This window comes from Giraffa tippelskirchi, chromosome 12 (genome assembly GCF_054371585.1).
Source record: "Giraffa tippelskirchi isolate mGirTip1 chromosome 12, T2T-mGirTip1v1.2.pri, whole genome shotgun sequence".
Taxonomy (NCBI): Eukaryota; Metazoa; Chordata; class Mammalia; order Artiodactyla; family Giraffidae; genus Giraffa; species Giraffa tippelskirchi.
This window is the reverse complement of record NC_137286.1, coordinates 71398689-71417670: the sequence shown is the minus strand read 5'-3', so window position 1 is coordinate 71417670 and position 18982 is coordinate 71398689. Positions and strand designations below refer to the sequence as shown.

The 18982-nt window shown below is 55.8% G+C and overlaps 2 protein-coding genes and 1 long non-coding RNA gene across 3 annotated transcripts in view; 2 read left to right on the top strand and 1 right to left on the bottom strand.

Moving 5' to 3' along the window:
• The window catches only part of LOC145529707 (uncharacterized), a 1704434-nt gene that overhangs the window by 728953 nt on the left and 956499 nt on the right, over positions 1 to 18982 (bottom strand). The window contains exons 123-124 of the long non-coding RNA XR_014071296.1: positions 12415 to 12526; positions 4772 to 4883 (exon numbers count right to left, since the gene is read on the bottom strand). This is a non-coding gene — a long non-coding RNA (uncharacterized LOC145529707). The remainder of the gene's footprint in view (positions 1 to 4771; positions 4884 to 12414; positions 12527 to 18982) is intronic.
• On the top strand, positions 8602 to 10471 carry LOC145529698 (uncharacterized). Its single transcript, XM_081550304.1, has 3 exons — positions 8602 to 8758; positions 9158 to 9470; positions 9721 to 10471. Exons 1-3 carry the CDS (start codon positions 8624 to 8626, stop codon positions 10347 to 10349), a joined length of 1077 nt encoding a protein of 358 aa, XP_081406430.1. The 5' UTR covers positions 8602 to 8623; the 3' UTR covers positions 10350 to 10471.
• LOC145529691 (uncharacterized) lies at positions 16231 to 18012 on the top strand. The gene is made up of 3 exons (XM_081550296.1): positions 16231 to 16400; positions 16800 to 17112; positions 17363 to 18012. Exons 1-3 carry the CDS (start codon positions 16266 to 16268, stop codon positions 17989 to 17991), a joined length of 1077 nt encoding a protein of 358 aa, XP_081406422.1. The 5' UTR covers positions 16231 to 16265; the 3' UTR covers positions 17992 to 18012.

Below are 18982 nucleotides of genomic sequence, written 5' to 3'. Positions count from 1 at the left end.
ATGTGCATTCCTAGCATCCATCCATCCACACACGAGAGAGAAAGAGGAAGACACAGACTGAATCGAGAAAGGAAAAGAGAGGGACACAGCCAGAGAGAGACACGGAACCAAAGAGAGGAAAGGAGTCGATGGTCCAGACTTTTCATCAATCTGTCTCGAAGGTAGAAGCAATGACAGCGCCCATCCACCCCAGAAGGGGGAAAAGGACGGAAGGTTTGGAGAGGAAAAGACAAGAACGCAGGGAGCCATTAGAAGCTCAGCCACCCGCAGAAGCCGAGCTGGGACACTTGAACAGAATCTCAATGGAAACAGAGGACCAGAAAGTTGGCTACTCTTTTCTATAAGAGAGGGAGACCTTCGAGTCTTCCTTTCGGGCCTCCAACTTGGATGCGGGGTCTCAAAACAGTCAGGAGGGGCAGTGCCTTTTCCTGGGTACCACGGCGCATCCAGGCCTCGTTCTGCCCCATTCTGTGCTGTGTCAGCCCTGGATGGAGTCTTTCTTTCTGAAGTCTCAGCGCACAAGCTCCACGTGATATCGGCCCCAGGTGGAGAGGCATGGAGCCGCTCGTAGGCCGACAGACCTAGGAAACAGATGGGAGAATGACCCCCACTCTGCAGATGGAGAGACTGGGGAAACCCTGAGGGGCATATGCTTGTCCAGGGCCACACCACTTATGAGAAGAAGGAGCCTGGTCTGAGAGCAGCGGGGTCCTCGGAGCTCAGGCCCTGGCTGCACCCAGGCCTCCCCAGGGCTGTGGGCTGAGTGTGTGGCTGTCACTGTGCCTGCACATGGCCTAAGGGGGGTGGTCGAGCAGTCAGAAACCCAGAGATTCCCTTGGGAAGTTTTGGGGAAGGGACCTCCGCACGAACCCCAGGAAATGATGTCACCTGCCGGCAACAGATCCCAACAGAACCCGCAACCCGGGTATCCAGGCCTCCAGAGCGGAGAGGAGCCCCCAGCCAGATCTCTTGCTGCCAGGATGTTCTGCTGTTTGCCCCTGCCCAGAGTCCGGGGCCTCAGGAGAGCTCACAGGCAGTGTGCGTGGGCACCCTGTCGACGTTGGCTCAGGGCACCCCCGAGAGGCCTCTGGCCCTCTGCCCGGAGAAACAGAAAGGTAACACGGGGAGCCCCAGGCCGGGCCAGGCCACCTCTCCCATGCCACCCGGAAACACCGGGTCCTTTGCCTGTGTGTGTGGATGCGGGTTTCTCGGGGTGTGTCTCCCTCAAGGAAGCCCAGGCGGATGTGGGGTCAGAAGCCTGCGGACAAGTTGTGTCCACACCCCAGGGGAGAGCAGGCTGGCTGGGATGGGGAGAGTGCGGGCAGCGCCGGCCGCCCAGGCTGACCTCACACCCTCAGGTGGGTCTCTTTCCTCCCGGGTGGGGATCTGAGCAGACACACGTCTCTGACCCTTCTGGCAAGAGAAGTTCGAGCAGGCAGAAGCAGCGGCTCCACTGGCCAGGCCCAGCTCGGAAAACTCCCAGCACGGCTGGCTGACGGTCACTGTCGTTGCAGAGCTTCCCACGTGATGAGGCCGAGGACGGGGACACCCCGTCCACCTCCCGGAGGGAGGGGTCGGAGCACCACCCCCCCGCCCGTGAGGCCCAGTGCAGGCTCCAGGTGAGCGTGCCCACGGAGGCATCAGCCCCACCGGGGGCGAAGCGGAGGCGGGGAAGGCCTGCTGCCGAGACACCGCCCAGGATACACCCGGCGGCCCAGTCTGAGGCTGCCACGGAGCTCAGCACACCCGGCTCCGACCCAGAGTCCCGAGAACCCCGGCCTCTGAGGCAGCAGGAGGACCTGGAGCCCAGCACGCCAGAGCACAGAGGTGAGGACGCTGTGGCTGGTGCACGGGAGTGTGTGGGGAGGGGGTGCTGAGCTACACAGGGACGAGTCCCCGAAAGATGCTGCTGGGCCTGCAGCAAGCGCTGGCCTCACACCCCCACCCCCATCTTGCACACTTCAGTCCCAAAAGACATCCGACCCTGGGTATTCTTTGGGAATCTCTTGGAAGCTTTCTGTCCCGGGATACGCACATGCCAAGGCTGGCCTGTGGGCAAACTTTGCTTCTCCCCCAGCTCTAGCACTGGCCTCCAACTGGAACCAGGCTCCACTTCCCAGACCTGTGCCTACAGAGGTGGTGGCTCCAGGTGCAGGACCCAGGGATCCACCGAGGGTAGATGGAGAACCGAGACTTGCCCTCGCAGAGACACCAGGCCAGCTGGGTACTGGCCAGCACACCGGGCAGATCGGATCTCCGTGCCTGCAGGACCCCCAGCCCCAGGCACTGATGTCCCACCCCCTCAGCCAGAACCTCCACCTCCACGTGCACCTGTACCTGCTCGGGCTTTGGCAGGAGAACCCGAGGCAGAGGAGGAGCCACCGCCTCGGCAGGGAGAGCCTGCCCTGGCTCCCGCGCAACACCCAGACGCCGACGATGACTCACCCGCCCCTGCAGGAAGAACGAGCCCCCGCTCTGGACAGAGACCCAGAGCCCTTGCCGGAAACACCATGTCCAGGGGAGCGGTCGGCTCTGCCGCCTCCATCCCTGTCTGCTCACCGTGGACGCCGGCAACTCGGTCTGCCCCCAGGGGACATGGAGTTCCTTTCCCCTGAACTGCTTTGCATTTGGTTTGTTTCCACCTTTCTGGTGATGTTTTACTTTTTGTATGGTTTCGTCTATTTTTGTTCGTTAAGTTGGGATTAGTAAACTTTTTCATCATTGTTGCAATTTGGGAACACTGTTGTGTAACTCTGGTGATACTGTGTTACCATCACCACTCTGTAGTTTCAGACCCGTTCGATCTTTATGCCCCACCCGCCAACAAAGCCTGGGTTCAAGGCAAGCACGCCCTGTTCATCCCTCCCCCCGATCCTGACCACAATTTCATCTTTTCTTTCTGCATTCCTTCCTATATTCTTGGTGTCCCCAATCAATGACTCTCAGTGAAATGACTGAAGGAGTTTTTTTCGGACTCTCCACCTACTGTAAGACTCCATTGGAGAGTTCTCATTTTTATGTCATTTGAACTAGCCTTTGATAGCTGAAAGGACGGTGTACGTCCTTTCAAGATATCATGTGCCAAACGAAGCCCTTTTGGCAAATGCCATCATTATCTCCAGGCAGGCATTGCTGTTTGAAGGGTGACATCTCAGCCAGAAGGCAGAGGCTGAGCTCCTCTTGTTGCACCAGCTCCCAAAAGAAGCCAAGAAAGGGAGCTGGAACAACAAACCACCCCAACGCCCAGGAAAGCGTTCTTCACGACAGAAGGCTAGCAAATGACCCAACAACCTTGTGGCCCAGAACCCCTCTAGAAAAATCACTGTTCCATACAAAAGAGAAACACATGGGAAGTTCCAAGGAGAGGCAATGCCCATGGCCAGTGTACTTTAGAGACGGCCTGACCGCTCCGGGGAAGACACGCACCGACGGAACCCCTTGGGAAACAGCAGTGAGAGTCCTCACCGTCGTAAGGGTTTCCTCTGGGGACAACCTGCCCTGGGCACCACATGAGGGAGCAGACCGGCTTCTCTTCCTCTGCCCCCACACCATTCACTCATGAAGGCAGCTCAGGTGTTCTCATGCCCTGCCTGCCTGCCTGCCTGCCTGGCTCATCCGTGAGCTGTGACCACCTCCAAGGCAGGACTCCACCTTCTCCTCTCTGTGTACCGTGAATCTGCACACAGTGGGCTTTCAGAACCTTAGGAGACTTGAGCCATTCCCACTCGAGCCAGAACCCTCCCCAGGAAGGAAAACAGCTGTGGAGTCATTTTGGCCCCAGCACTGGTTCCCAAACCCTGGCGGCTCCTACAGCCTCTACGGTGTGAAGAGGGAGGTCCCTTTTGACAGAGCTTTCCGGCTGTCAGATCGAAGCTGTTGTTTCACTGTCAGCTGTGTCTCTGCCGTTGCAGCCAGGTGGGCCACGCTGCTCCAAAGGAGCTCACAAGCTGAGTTGCAAGGGAGGTATTGAGAGGACAGGGATGGCTACAACGTGCTGCAAACTGAGTGAGGGTCCCCACAATCCTCAGCAAAGGTCTGTGGTGTGCAAGTGGGGAGTAGAGGGCCCCCAAGTTCCAAAGGAAGGGAGGTACTCGGGAGATAAAGCCCTTGGCTGCTGTGGTAGCAGCTGCAGATGGCAGCTCGTCCACAGTGCACTTCGAATGAGGTCATATGAGCGGGACTCTGGAAATGGCTCCGAAATCCAGAGAAAGGGGTCAGGGTATGTGGGAATCCGGCGGGGGTGGGGGGTGGATGAAGGAAGGTGTCCTTCCTCTCTCCAGTGCAATTTGGTTTGGTGAGTCTCAAAGCTACCAGATGGCACTTCCCAAGTCAGGCCCCCGCAGGAATCAGGGTGGGCTGCGTGCCTCGGCCCCTGCCACAGGGACAAGCCACACCAGTGGCCTCCCTGAGCTCAAATGGCCGGATCTGGGGGTTCCGCCTGGGTGCACACCTCCTTGCTGTGGCCAAGTTCCCCCCTTCTCTGAGCACCAGCTTCATCATCCTCTCGAATGAGGACATCGATTGCTACCTTGGCACGTTACTCTCTTCATCCTGTGAAGACTCATTAGGCTTATCCTACAATTACTAGCTGGCCCGAAGAGATATCTCCTGAATCCAGATTAAGCTGGAGTCTCCCAGGCTCATCTGGCATGTCTTCCCTGAAGTCTGCCAAAACCCACACCCTTGCATTTCCAGGGACTCCCCTGAGCCGGCTGGGCAGAAAACCCAGCATGGTTCAAACAAGCTGACAGACAAGCGGGAGAGGACTCACGGGCAGACGGCCTCCGTCAGGTCTCGGGTGGAGCTCTGGGACCACAGCAGCAACGGGCCATCCCAGCCCCTGGGCTCAGCAGCGCCCTCATTCTCAGGCCGGCGGCTCTGCCCTGAGGGGAGCAGGAAGGTCACCAACTGCCGCAGGTGGACCTCAAGCCCCTCCCACTGCTGGAGCCTGACCTCCCCCGGCCCCACCCCTTCCCCTACCCCAGCAGGACGAGAGCTCGTCTTCCCCTGGCTTCCAACGTGAGGCCCGGCCCTGGGCCCCGATTGGGCACTGCCCCAGTCCGGAGCCAATCACAGTGGCCAGGGAGGTGGAACGCACCGATTGGCCAGGGCCAGGTCATGTGACCATGCTCCCCAGGAAACTCAAATATTACCAAGATTCCCTAACAAACCAATGAACAAAATTATCCAGTAAAGGCAAACCGTACTTTTTAATGAGGCCGATGTCACAGAAAAAAAAAAAAATGCTTCACAATGAACTGCTCAAGGAAGCTACTAAATAAACTTTCAGAAAAGTTAAGTAGTTTTTTTTTTTTTTTTAATAGGGTGACGGAGAGCTATACCTTTCCCATCTATGTGAATTTAGGTTTAAACTAGATTTCCCTTGGCTGTTATATACGACAAAAAAACCCCACATCACCCCCTTTCACTCCCCCCACCCCCCAAAAGTGTTTTAGTCTATTGAGTTTTTGTGTCCTCAGTTGTGTCTGATTCACGGCAACTCACGAACTCTACACAGCCAGGCTCTTCCGTCCATGGAATTCAGGGCAATTTTTTTCTGTCACAGTAAATGCCCACCCTGGGTGATCCAAAGGCAAGGGCTCAGAGGCTCCTGAGAGTCTAACTCCTTTCAGCCGAGCACAGAGCTGGCTCCTCACTGGGATGCCTGTGGCCTGGGGCTCCCAGAGGGGAGAGCAGCACTCGCCCCACCGTGTGGTCACTGCTGGAAGTGCAGGCTGCTCCTCACTCCCCCTTGACAGTGTCCCTGAGGGCAGAACAGTGGGAATCTACTCAAGGTGGAAATGCAAACTCCCATGCAACCAAACTTCCCACAAGGTCTCCAAAACCACTCAGGAACAGGGAATTGGAAACTGCAGGGCATGACATGAATGGAGATGGAGACTTGACACCTTACACCGAGTTCACTTCCAGTTATCCCTAGACAAAGTTTCCATGAAAACTTGTCACAAATCTAGAAGAACAATGAGCAGAAACCGGACACGTGCTTTGAGTCTTCACACACAAAACTAAAAGGCAGTCCACAAAACAACCCAGAGAATACAGTGGACTTTGCAAAATCAAAGATATCTACTGTGGGAAAGACCTCATTACAAAAGCAAAAGACAGGTCATACATCGCGAGACGAATGAGTGGAAACACAAAGCTTCTCAAGGATGTGTCTCCAAACAGACAAAGAACACCAACACAACAAGCCTGTGAAAACTAGGGAAAGGTCTGAAGGGACACCAGACTGAGGAAGACACACACAGAGTATCCCGGATGATGTCCAGCACTGAGGGCCTGAAGAAACAACAGTCTAGTTGCACTCGCTCAGGCCTGTGTGACCCTGGATGAGGCCTCTGTTTCCCGGTGGCTCTGAGAGATGGACAGGGAGGAAGGGGAAGAGAAATCACTTGCATTTCTAATACTCACAGCAAAGTCTTCCAATGAGAAGGGAATTATCACCCCCACTGACAATGCCATTCACTGAAGTGATACCCACGAGTCCATCTAACCCAGAAGGGAAGGAAGGACCTGTTCTCACAAAACGGCGAGAGATGGAAGAAGGAAGATCAAGCCCACACCAATCACTGGAAAGAGAAGCTGTGCTCAGGGCTTGAAAGAATTCCTATTGGGAAAATGATGTCACAGCCCCACAAGGCAATCCACAGCTTGGACGCTATTCCTCCCAAAATGCCAATGCATTGTCGCACCGAACAAAGAATTGCAAAAGGGGTTACGGAAACAGAAAAGAGCCTAAATTGTCAATACAATCCGACGAAAAAGCCCCGATACGGACATCCAAGGTTGTGTGAAAGGAAATTAGACGACCAAACTAGGATCCTCAGGAGAGTATCGGAGAAGGCGATGGCGACCCACGCCAGTACTCTTGCCTGGAAAATGCCCTGGACGGAGGAGCCTGGTAGGCTGCAGGCCATGGGGTCGCGCAGAGTCAGACAGGACTGAAGTGACTTAGCCGCAGCGGCAGCAGCAGGACAGTATGCTATTGGGAATACAACAACACACACAGATCCAGATCGATGGAATAAAGTTGAGGGTCCAGAAACAAACCCCGGCATCCATGGTCAACTCATCTCTGACACAGAAGGGGAGAATATCCAAATGCGAACAAGAAAGCCTCTTCAATGAATGGCCATGGGAAAACCAGACAGCTACATCTGAAGAACGCTATTGGTTTTGATGTCACACCACCTCAATATCGGGGAAAAACCTCACCCTAAAGACTGATGTCATGAGATAGCTAGAAAGAAGCGTAGGTCAAAGGCTCCTTAACATCAGAGTCTCCTTGCCATTTGCTGGGCGGAGGTAGAAATGGGTCTCTTCAAGTAAGGGAAAGAGGGAAACGAAGTACACCAATGGGTTTCCATCCAATGGAACCTCTTCACAACAGAGAAGCTAAGCATTCACAGATGCAAAAGATAGGAAATGGAACATGAGAGACTCCTTGCAAGTGGTGTATCTGAGAAGGGGTTCATATGGAAAGAGACAAAGAATGCACAGCACTCAGATTCCAAGAAACACCACCACCACCCTTGACCCTTCCCCCATGACCAACTCCGACCTAAAGCCTTTCTCTCCCTCTAACCCATCCCTAAAACATAACCCTCATCTAATCATATACATGTGCATTCCTAGCATCCATCCATCCACACACGAGAGAGAAAGAGGAAGACACAGACTGAATCGAGAAAGGAAAAGAGAGGGACACAGCCAGAGAGAGACACAGAACCAAAGAGAGGAAAGGAGTCGACGGTCCAGACTTTTCATCAATCTGTCTCGAAGGTAGAAGCAATGACAGCGCCCATCCACCCCAGAAGGGGGAAAAGGACGGAAGGTTTGGAAAGGAAAAGACAAGAACGCAGGGAGCCATTAGAAGATCAGCCACCCGCAGAAGCCGAGCTGGGACACTTGAACAGAATCTCAATGGAAACAGAGGACCAGAAAGTTGGCTACTCTTTTCTATAAGAGAGGGAGACCTTCGAGTCTTCCTTTCGGGCCTCCAACTTGGATGCGGGGTCTCAAAACAGTCAGGAGGGGCAGTGCCTTTTCCTGGGTACCACGGCGCATCCAGGCCTCGTTCTGCCCCATTCTGTGCTGTGTCAGCCCTGGATGGAGTCTTTCTTTCTGAAGTCTCAGCGCACAAGCTCCACGTGATATCGGCCCCAGGTGGAGAGGCATGGAGCCGCTCGTAGGCCGACAGACCTAGGAAACAGATGGGAGAATGACCCCCACTCTGCAGATGGAGAGACTGGGGAAACCCTGAGGGGCATATGCTTGTCCAGGGCCACACCACTTATGAGAAGAAGGAGCCTGGTCTGAGAGCAGCGGGGTCCTCGGAGCTCAGGCCCTGGCTGCACCCAGGCCTCCCCAGGGCTGTGGGCTGAGCTGTGTGGCTGTCACTGTGCCTGCACATGGCCTAAGGGGGGTGGTCGAGCAGTCAGAAACCCAGAGATTCCCTTGGGAAGTTTTGGGGAAGGGACCTCCGCACGAACCCCAGGAAATGATGTCACCTGCCGGCAACAGATCCCAACAGAACCCGCAACCCGGGTATCCAGGCCTCCAGAGCGGAGAGGAGCCCCCAGCCAGATCTCTTGCTGCCAGGATGTTCTGCTGTTTGCCCCTGCCCAGAGTCCGGGGCCTCAGGAGAGCTCACAGGCAGTGTGCGTGGGCACCCTGTCGACGTTGGCTCAGGGCACCCCCGAGAGGCCTCTGGCCCTCTGCCCGGAGAAACAGAAAGGTAACACGGGGAACCCCAGGCCGGGCCAGGCCACCTCTCCCATGCCACCCGGAAACACCGGGTCCTTTGCCTGTGTGTGTGGATGCGGGTTTCTCGGGGTGTGTCTCCCTCAAGGAAGCCCAGGCGGATGTGGGGTCAGAAGCCTGCGGACAAGTTGTGTCCACACCCCAGGGGAGAGCAGGCTGGCTGGGATGGGGAGAGTGCGGGCAGCGCCGGCCGCCCAGGCTGACCTCACACCCTCAGGTGGGTCTCTTTCCTCCCGGGTGGGGATCTGAGCAGACACACGTCTCTGACCCTTCTGGCAAGAGAAGTTCGAGCAGGCAGAAGCAGCGGCTCCACTGGCCAGGCCCAGCTCGGAAAACTCCCAGCACGGCTGGCTGACGGTCACTGTCGTTGCAGAGCTTCCCACGTGATGAGGCCGAGGACGGGGACACCCCGTCCACCTCCCGGAGGGAGGGGTCGGAGCACCACCCCCCCGCCCGTGAGGCCCAGTGCAGGCTCCAGGTGAGCGTGCCCACGGAGGCATCAGCCCCACCGGGGGCGAAGCGGAGGCGGGGAAGGCCTGCTGCCGAGACACCGCCCAGGATACACCCGGCGGCCCAGTCTGAGGCTGCCACGGAGCTCAGCACACCCGGCTCCGACCCAGAGTCCCGAGAACCCCGGCCTCTGAGGCAGCAGGAGGACCTGGAGCCCAGCACGCCAGAGCACAGAGGTGAGGACGCTGGGGCTGGTGCACGGGAGTGTGTGGGGAGGGGGTGCTGAGCTACACAGGGACGAGTCCCCGAAAGATGCTGCTGGGCCTGCAGCAAGCGCTGGCCTCACACCCCCACCCCCATCTTGCACACTTCAGTCCCAAAAGACATCCGACCCTGGGTATTCTTTGGGAATCTCTTGGAAGCTTTCTGTCCCGGGATACGCACATGCCAAGGCTGGCCTGTGGGCAAACTTTGCTTCTCCCCCAGCTCTAGCACTGGCCTCCAACTGGAACCAGGCTCCACTTCCCAGACCTGTGCCTACAGAGGTGGTGGCTCCAGGTGCAGGACCCAGGGATCCACCGAGGGTAGATGGAGAACCGAGACTTGCCCTCGCAGAGACACCAGGCCAGCTGGGTACTGGCCAGCACACGGGGCAGATCGGATCTCCGTGCCTGCAGGACCCCCAGCCCCAGGCACTGATGTCCCACCCCCTCAGCCAGAACCTCCACCTCCACGTGCACCTGTACCTGCTCGGGCTTTGGCAGGAGAACCCGAGGCAGAGGAGGAGCCACCGCCTCGGCAGGGAGAGCCTGCCCTGGCTCCCGCGCAACACCCAGACGCCGACGATGACTCACCCGCCCCTGCAGGAAGAACGAGCCCCCGCTCTGGACAGAGACCCAGAGCCCTTGCCGGAAACACCATGTCCAGGGGAGCGGTCGGCTCTGCCGCCTCCATCCCTGTCTGCTCACCGTGGACGCCGGCAACTCGGTCTGCCCCCAGGGGACATGGAGTTCCTTTCCCCTGAACTGCTTTGCATTTGGTTTGTTTCCACCTTTCTGGTGATGTTTTACTTTTTGTATGGTTTCGTCTATTTTTGTTCGTTAAGTTGGGATTAGTAAACTTTTTCATCATTGTTGCAATTTGGGAACACTGTTGTGTAACTCTGGTGATACTGTGTTACCATCACCACTCTGTAGTTTCAGACCCGTTCGATCTTTATGCCCCACCCGCCAACAAAGCCTGGGTTCAAGGCAAGCACGCCCTGTTCATCCCTCCCCCCGATCCTGACCACAATTTCATCTTTTCTTTCTGCATTCCTTCCTATATTCTTGGTGTCCCCAATCAATGACTCTCAGAGAAATGACTGAAGGAGTTTTTTTCGGACTCTCCACCTACTGTAAGACTCCATTGGAGAGTTCTCATTTTTATGTCATTTGAACTAGCCTTTGATAGCTGAAAGGACGGTGTACGTCCTTTCAAGATATCATGTGCCAAACGAAGCCCTTTTGGCAAATGCCATCATTATCTCCAGGCAGGCATTGCTGTTTGAAGGGTGACATCTCAGCCAGAAGGCAGAGGCTGAGCTCCTCTTGTTGCACCAGCTCCCAAAAGAAGCCAAGAAAGGGAGCTGGAACAACAAACCACCCCAACGCCCAGGAAAGCGTTCTTCACGACAGAAGGCTAGCAAATGACCCAACAACCTTGTGGCCCAGAACCCCTCTAGAAAAATCACTGTTCCATACAAAAGAGAAACACATGGGAAGTTCCAAGGAGAGGCAATGCCCATGGCCAGTGTACTTTAGAGACGGCCTGACCGCTCCGGGGAAGACACGCACCGACGGAACCCCTTGGGAAACAGCAGTGAGAGTCCTCACCGTCGTAAGGGTTTCCTCTGGGGACAACCTGCCCTGGGCACCACATGAGGGAGCAGACCGGCTTCTCTTCCTCTGCCCCCACACCATTCACTCATGAAGGCAGCTCAGGTGTTCTCATGCCCTGCCTGCCTGCCTGCCTGCCTGGCTCATCCGTGAGCTGTGACCACCTCCAAGGCAGGACTCCACCTTCTCCTCTCTGTGTACCGTGAATCTGCACACAGTGGGCTTTCAGAACCTTAGGAGACTTGAGCCATTCCCACTCGAGCCAGAACCCTCCCCAGGAAGGAAAACAGCTGTGGAGTCATTTTGGCCCCAGCACTGGTTCCCAAACCCTGGCGGCTCCTACAGCCTCTACGGTGTGAAGAGGGAGGTCCCTTTTGACAGAGCTTTCCGGCTGTCAGATCGAAGCTGTTGTTTCACTGTCAGCTGTGTCTCTGCCGTTGCAGCCAGGTGGGCCACGCTGCTCCAAAGGAGCTCACAAGCTGAGTTGCAAGGGAGGTATTGAGAGGACAGGGATGGCTACAACGTGCTGCAAACTGAGTGAGGGTCCCCACAATCCTCAGCAAAGGTCTGTGGTGTGCAAGTGGGGAGTAGAGGGCCCCCAAGTTCCAAAGGAAGGGAGGTACTCGGGAGATAAAGCCCTTGGCTGCTGTGGTAGCAGCTGCAGATGGCAGCTCGTCCACAGTGCACTTCGAATGAGGTCATATGAGCGGGACTCTGGAAATGGCTCCGAAATCCAGAGAAAGGGGTCAGGGTATGTGGGAATCCGGCGGGGGTGGGGGGTGGATGAAGGAAGGTGTCCTTCCTCTCTCCAGTGCAATTTGGTTTGGTGAGTCTCAAAGCTACCAGATGGCACTTCCCAAGTCAGGCCCCCGCAGGAATCAGGGTGGGCTGCGTGCCTCGGCCCCTGCCACAGGGACAAGCCACACCAGTGGCCTCCCTGAGCTCAAATGGCCGGATCTGGGGGTTCCGCCTGGGTGCACACCTCCTTGCTGTGGCCAAGTTCCCCCCTTCTCTGAGCACCAGCTTCATCATCCTCTCGAATGAGGACATCGATTGCTACCTTGGCACGTTACTCTCTTCATCCTGTGAAGACTCATTAGGCTTATCCTACAATTACTAGCTGGCCCGAAGAGATATCTCCTGAATCCAGATTAAGCTGGAGTCTCCCAGGCTCATCTGGCATGTCTTCCCTGAAGTCTGCCAAAACCCACACCCTTGCATTTCCAGGGACTCCCCTGAGCCGGCTGGGCAGAAAACCCAGCATGGTTCAAACAAGCTGACAGACAAGCGGGAGAGGACTCACGGGCAGACGGCCTCCGTCAGGTCTCGGGTGGAGCTCTGGGACCACAGCAGCAACGGGCCATCCCAGCCCCTGGGCTCAGCAGCGCCCTCATTCTCAGGCCGGCGGCTCTGCCCTGAGGGGAGCAGGAAGGTCACCAACTGCCGCAGGTGGACCTCAAGCCCCTCCCACTGCTGGAGCCTGACCTCCCCCGGCCCCACCCCTTCCCCTACCCCAGCAGGACGAGAGCTCGTCTTCCCCTGGCTTCCAACGTGAGGCCCGGCCCTGGGCCCCGATTGGGCACTGCCCCAGTCCGGAGCCAATCACAGTGGCCAGGGAGGTGGAACGCACCGATTGGCCAGGGCCAGGTCATGTGACCATGCTCCCCAGGAAACTCAAATATTACCAAGATTCCCTAACAAACCAATGAACAAAATTATCCAGTAAAGGCAAACCGTACTTTTTAATGAGGCCGATGTCACAGAAAAAAAAAAAAATGCTTCACAATGAACTGCTCAAGGAAGCTACTAAATAAACTTTCAGAAAAGTTAAGTAGTTTTTTTTTTTTTTTAATAGGGTGACGGAGAGCTATACCTTTCCCATCTATGTGAATTTAGGTTTAAACTAGATTTCCCTTGGCTGTTATATACGACAAAAAAACCCCACATCACCCCCTTTCACTCCCCCCACCCCCCAAAAGTGTTTTAGTCTATTGAGTTTTTGTGTCCTCAGTTGTGTCTGATTCACGGCAACTCACGAACTCTACACAGCCAGGCTCTTCCGTCCATGGAATTCAGGGCAATTTTTTTCTGTCACAGTAAATGCCCACCCTGGGTGATCCAAAGGCAAGGGCTCAGAGGCTCCTGAGAGTCTAACTCCTTTCAGCCGAGCACAGAGCTGGCTCCTCACTGGGATGCCTGTGGCCTGGGGCTCCCAGAGGGGAGAGCAGCACTCGCCCCACCGTGTGGTCACTGCTGGAAGTGCAGGCTGCTCCTCACTCCCCCTTGACAGTGTCCCTGAGGGCAGAACAGTGGGAATCTACTCAAGGTGGAAATGCAAACTCCCATGCAACCAAACTTCCCACAAGGTCTCCAAAACCACTCAGGAACAGGGAATTGGAAACTGCAGGGCATGACATGAATGGAGATGGAGACTTGACACCTTACACCGAGTTCACTTCCAGTTATCCCTAGACAAAGTTTCCATGAAAACTTGTCACAAATCTAGAAGAACAATGAGCAGAAACCGGACACGTGCTTTGAGTCTTCACACACAAAACTAAAAGGCAGTCCACAAAACAACCCAGAGAATACAGTGGACTTTGCAAAATCAAAGATATCTACTGTGGGAAAGACCTCATTACAAAAGCAAAAGACAGGTCATACATCGCGAGACGAATGAGTGGAAACACAAAGCTTCTCAAGGATGTGTCTCCAAACAGACAAAGAACACCAACACAACAAGCCTGTGAAAACTAGGGAAAGGTCTGAAGGGACACCAGACTGAGGAAGACACACACAGAGTATCCCGGATGATGTCCAGCACGGAGGGCCTGAAGAAACAACAGTCTAGTTGCACTCGCTCAGGCCTGTGTGACCCTGGATGAGGCCTCTGTTTCCCGGTGGCTCTGAGAGATGGACAGGGAGGAAGGGGAAGAGAAATCACTTGCATTTCTAATACTCACAGCAAAGTCTTCCAATGAGAAGGGAATTATCACCCCCACTGACAATGCCATGCACTGAAGTGATACCCACGAGTCCATCTAACCCAGAAGGGAAGGAAGGACCTGTTCTCACAAAACGGCGAGAGATGGAAGAAGGAAGATCAAGCCCACACCAATCACTGGAAAGAGAAGCTGTGCTCAGGGCTTGAAAGAATTCCTATTGGGAAAATGATGTCACAGCCCCACAAGGCAATCCACAGCTTGGACGCTATTCCTCCCAAAATGCCAATGCATTGTCGCACCGAACAAAGAATTGCAAAAGGGGTTACGGAAACAGAAAAGAGCCTAAATTGTCAATACAATCCGACGAAAAAGCCCCGATACGGACATCCAAGGTTGTGTGAAAGGAAATTAGACGACCAAACTAGGATCCTCAGGAGAGTATCGGAGAAGGCGATGGCGACCCACGCCAGTACTCTTGCCTGGAAAATGCCCTGGACGGAGGAGCCTGGTAGGCTGCAGGCCATGGGGTCGCACAGAGTCAGACACGAATGAAGTGACTTAGCCGCAGCGGCAGCAGCAGGACAGTATGCTATTGGGAATACAACAACACACACAGATCCAGATCGATGGAATAAAGTTGAGGGTCCAGAAACAAACCCCGGCATCCATGGTCAACTCATCTCTGACACAGAAGGGGAGAATATCCAAATGGGAACAAGAAAGCCTCTTCAATAAATGGCCATGGGAAAACCAGACAGCTACATCTGAAGAACGCTATTGGATTTGATGTCACACCACCTCAATATCGGGGAAAATCCTCACCCTAAAGACTGATGTCATGAGATAGCTAGAAAGAAGCGTAGGTCAAAGGCTCCTTAACATCAGAGTCTCCTTGCCATTTGCTGGGCGGAGGTAGAAATGGGTCTCTTCAAGTAAGGGAAAGAGGGAAACGAAGTACACCAATGGGTTTCTATCCAATGGAACCTCTTCACAACAGAGAAGCTAAGCATTCACAGATGCAAAAGATAGGAAACGGAACATGAGAGACTCCTTGCAAGTGGTGTATCTGAGAAGGGGTTCATATGGAAAGAGACAAAGAATGCACAGCACTCAGATTCCAAGAAACACCACCACCACCCTTGACCCTTCCCCCATGACCAACTCCGACCTAAAGCCTTTCTCTCCCTCTAACCCATCCCTAAAACATAACCCTCATGTAATCATATACATGTGCATTCCTAGCATCCATCCATCCACACACGAGAGAGAAAGAGGAAGACACAGACTGAATCGAGAAAGGAAAAGAGAGGGACACAGCCAGAGAGAGACACGGAACCAAAGAGAGGAAAGGAGTCGACGGTCCAGACTTTTCATCAATCTGTCTCGAAGGTAGAAGCAATGACAGCGCCCATCCACCCCAGAAGGGGGAAAAGGACGGAAGGTTTGGAGAGGAAAAGACAAGAACGCAGGGAGCCATTAGAAGATCAGCCACCCGCAGAAGCCGAGCTGGGACACTTGAACAGAATCTCAATGGAAACAGAGGACCAGAAAGTTGGCTACTCTTTTCTATAAGAGAGGGAGACATTCGAGTCTTCCTTTCGGGCCTCCAACTTGGATGCGGGGTCTCAAAACAGTCAGGAGGGGCAGTGCCTTTTCCTGGGTACCACGGCGCATCCAGGCCTCGTTCTGCCCCATTCTGTGCTGTGTCAGCCCTGGATGGAGTCTTTCTTTCTGAAGTCTCAGCGCACAAGCTCCACGTGATATCGGCCCCAGGTGGAGAGGCATGGAGCCGCTCGTAGGCCGACAGACCTAGGAAACAGATGGGAGAATGACCCCCACTCTGCAGATGGAGAGACTGGGGAAACCCTGAGGGGCATATGCTTGTCCAGGGCCACACCACTTATGAGAAGAAGGAGCCTGGTCTGAGAGCAGCGGGGTCCTCGGAGCTCAGGCCCTGGCTGCACCCAGGCCTCCCCAGGGCTGTGGGCTGGGCTGTGTGGCTGTCACTGTGCCTGCACATGGCCTAAGGGGGGTGGTCGAGCAGTCAGAAACCCAGAGACTCCCTTGGGAAGTTTTGGGGAAGGGACCTCCGCACGAACCCCAGGAAATGATGTCACCTGCCGGCAACAGAACCCAACAGAACCCGCAACCCGGGTATCCAGGCCTCCAGAGCGGAGAGGAGCCCCCAGCCAGATCTCTTGCTGCCAGGATGTTCTGCTGTTTGCCCCTGCCCAGAGGCCGGGGCCTCAGGAGAGCTCACAGGCAGTGTGCGTGGGCACCCTGTCGACGTTGGCTCAGGGCACCCCCGAGAGGCCTCTGGCCCTCTGCCCGGAGAAACAGAAAGGTAACACGGGGAGCCCCAGGCCGGGCCAGGCCACCTCTCCCATGCCACCCGGAAACACCGGGTCCTTTGCCTGTGTGTGTGGATGCGGGTTTCTCGGGGTGTGTCTCCCTCAAGGAAGCCCAGGCGGATGTGGGGTCAGAAGCCTGCGGACAAGTTGTGTCCACACCCCAGGGGAGAGCAGGCTGGCTGGGATGGGGAGAGTGCGGGCAGCGCCGGCCGCCCAGGCTGACCTCACACCCTCAGGTGGGTCTCTTTCCTCCCGGGTGGGGATCTGAGCAGACACACGTCTCTGACCCTTCTGGGAAGAGAAGTTCGAGCAGGCAGAAGCAGCGGCTCCACTGGCCAGGCCCAGCTCGGAAAACTCCCAGCACGGCTGGCTGACGGTCACTGTCGTTGCAGAGCTTCCCACGTGATGAGGCCGAGGACGGGGACACCCAGTCCACCTCCCGGAGGGAGGGGTCGGAGCACCACCCCCCCGCCCCTGAGGCCCAGTGCAGGCTCCAGGTGAGCGTGCCCACGGAGGCATCAGCCCCACCGGGGGCGAAGCGGAGGCGGGGAAGGCCTGCTGCCGAGACGCCGCCCAGGATACACCCGGCGGCCCAGTCTGAGGCTGCCACGGAGCTCAGCACACCCGGCTCCGACCCAGAGTCCCGAGAACCCCGGCCTCTGAGGCAGCAGGAGGACCTGGAGCCCAGCACGCCAGAGCACAGAGGTGAGGACGCTGGGGCTGGTGCACGGGAGTGTGTGGGGAGGGGGTGCTGAGCTACACAGGGACGAGTCCCCGAAAGATGCTGCTGGGCCTGCAGCAAGCGCTGGCCTCACACCCCCACCCCCATCTTGCACACTTCAGTCCCAAAAGACATCCGACCCTGGGTATTCTTTGGGAATCTCTTGGAAGCTTTCTGTCCCGGGATACGCACATGCCAAGGCTGGCCTGTGGGCAAACTTTGCTTCTCCCCCAGCTCTAGCACTGGCCTCCAACTGGAACCAGGCTCCACTTCCCAGACCTGTGCCTACAGAGGTGGTGGCTCCAGGTGCAGGACCCAGGGATCCACCGAGGGTAGATGGAGAACCGAGACTTGCCCTCGCAGAGACACCAGGCCAGCTGGGTACTGGCCAGCACACGGGGCAGATCGGATCTCCGTGCCTGCAGGACCCCCAGCCCCAGGCACTGATGTCCCACCCCCTCAGCCAGAACCTCCACCTCCACGTGCACCTGTACCTGCTCGGGCTTTGGCGGGAGAACCCGAGGCAGAGGAGGAGCCACCGCCTCGGCAGGGAGAGCCTGCCCTGGCTCCCGCGCAACACCCAGACGCCGACGATGACTCACCCGCCCCTGCAGGAAGAACGAGCCCCCGCTCTGGACAGAGACCCAGAGCCCTTGCCGGAAACACCATGTCCAGGGGAGCGGTCGGCTCTGCAGCCTCCATCCCTGTCTGCTCACCGTGGACGCCGGCAACTCGGTCTGCCCCCAGGGGACATGGAGTTCCTTTCCCCTGAGCTGCTTTGCATTTGGTTTTTTTCCACCTTTCTGGTGATGTTTTACTTTTTGTATGGTTTCGTCTATTTTTGTTGGTTAAGTTGGGATTAGTAAACTTTTTCATCATTGTTGCAATTTGGGACACTGTTGTGTAACTCTGGTGATACTGTGTTACCATCACCACTCTGTAGTTTCAGACCCGTTCGATCTTTATGCCCCACCCGCCAACAAAGCCTGGGTTCAAGGCAAGCAGGCCCTGTTCATCCCTCCCCCCGATCCTGACCACAATTTCATCTTTTCTTTCTGCATTCCTTCCTATATTCTTGGTGTCCCCAATCAATGACTCTCAGTGAAATGACTGAAGGAGTTTTTTTCGGACTCTCCACCTACTGTAAGACTCCATTGGAGAGTTCTCATTTTTATGTCATTTGAACTAGCATTTGATAGCTGAAAGGACGGTGTACGTCCTTTCAAGATATCATGTGCCAAACGAAGCCCTTTTGGCAAATGCCATCATTATCTCCAGGCAGGCATTGCTGTTTGAAGGGTGACATCTCAGCCAGAAGGCAGAGGCTGAGCTCCTCTTGTTGCACCAGCTCCCAAAAGAAGCCAAGAAAGGGAGCTGGAACAACAAACCACCCCAATGCCCAGGAAAGCGTTCTTCACGACAGAAGGCTAGCAAATGACCCAACAACCTTGTGGCCCAGAACCCCTCTAGAAAAATCACTGTTCCATACAAAAGAGAAACACATGGGAAGTTCCAAGGAGAGGCAATGCCCATGGCCAGTGTACTTTAGAGACGGCCTGACCGCTCCGGGGAAGACACGCACCGACGGAACCCCTTGGGAAACAGCAGTGAGAGTCCTCACCGTCGTAAGGGTTTCCTCTGGGGACAACCTGCCCTGGGCACCACATGAGGGAGCAGACCGGCTTCTCTTCCTCTGCCCCCACACCATTCACTCATGAAGGCAGCTCAGGTGTTCTCATGCCCTGCCTGCCTGCCTGCCTGCCTGGCTCATCCGTGAGCTGTGACCACCTCCAAGGCAGGACTCCACCTTCTCCTCTCTGTGTACCGTGAATCTGCACACAGTGGGCTTTCAGA

Coding starts and splice junctions, on each gene's coding strand:
- LOC145529691 (XM_081550296.1), top strand. CDS start 16,266: ATGTTCTGCTGTTTGCCCCTGCCCAGAGGCCGGGGCCTCAGGAGAGCT. Junction 16,401..16,799: donor CTGCCCGGAGAAACAGAAAG/GTAACACGGGGA, acceptor CTGTCGTTGCAG/AGCTTCCCACGTGATGAGGC. Junction 17,113..17,362: donor CAGCACGCCAGAGCACAGAG/GTGAGGACGCTG, acceptor CTTCTCCCCCAG/CTCTAGCACTGGCCTCCAAC.
- LOC145529698 (XM_081550304.1), top strand. CDS start 8,624: ATGTTCTGCTGTTTGCCCCTGCCCAGAGTCCGGGGCCTCAGGAGAGCT. Junction 8,759..9,157: donor CTGCCCGGAGAAACAGAAAG/GTAACACGGGGA, acceptor CTGTCGTTGCAG/AGCTTCCCACGTGATGAGGC. Junction 9,471..9,720: donor CAGCACGCCAGAGCACAGAG/GTGAGGACGCTG, acceptor CTTCTCCCCCAG/CTCTAGCACTGGCCTCCAAC.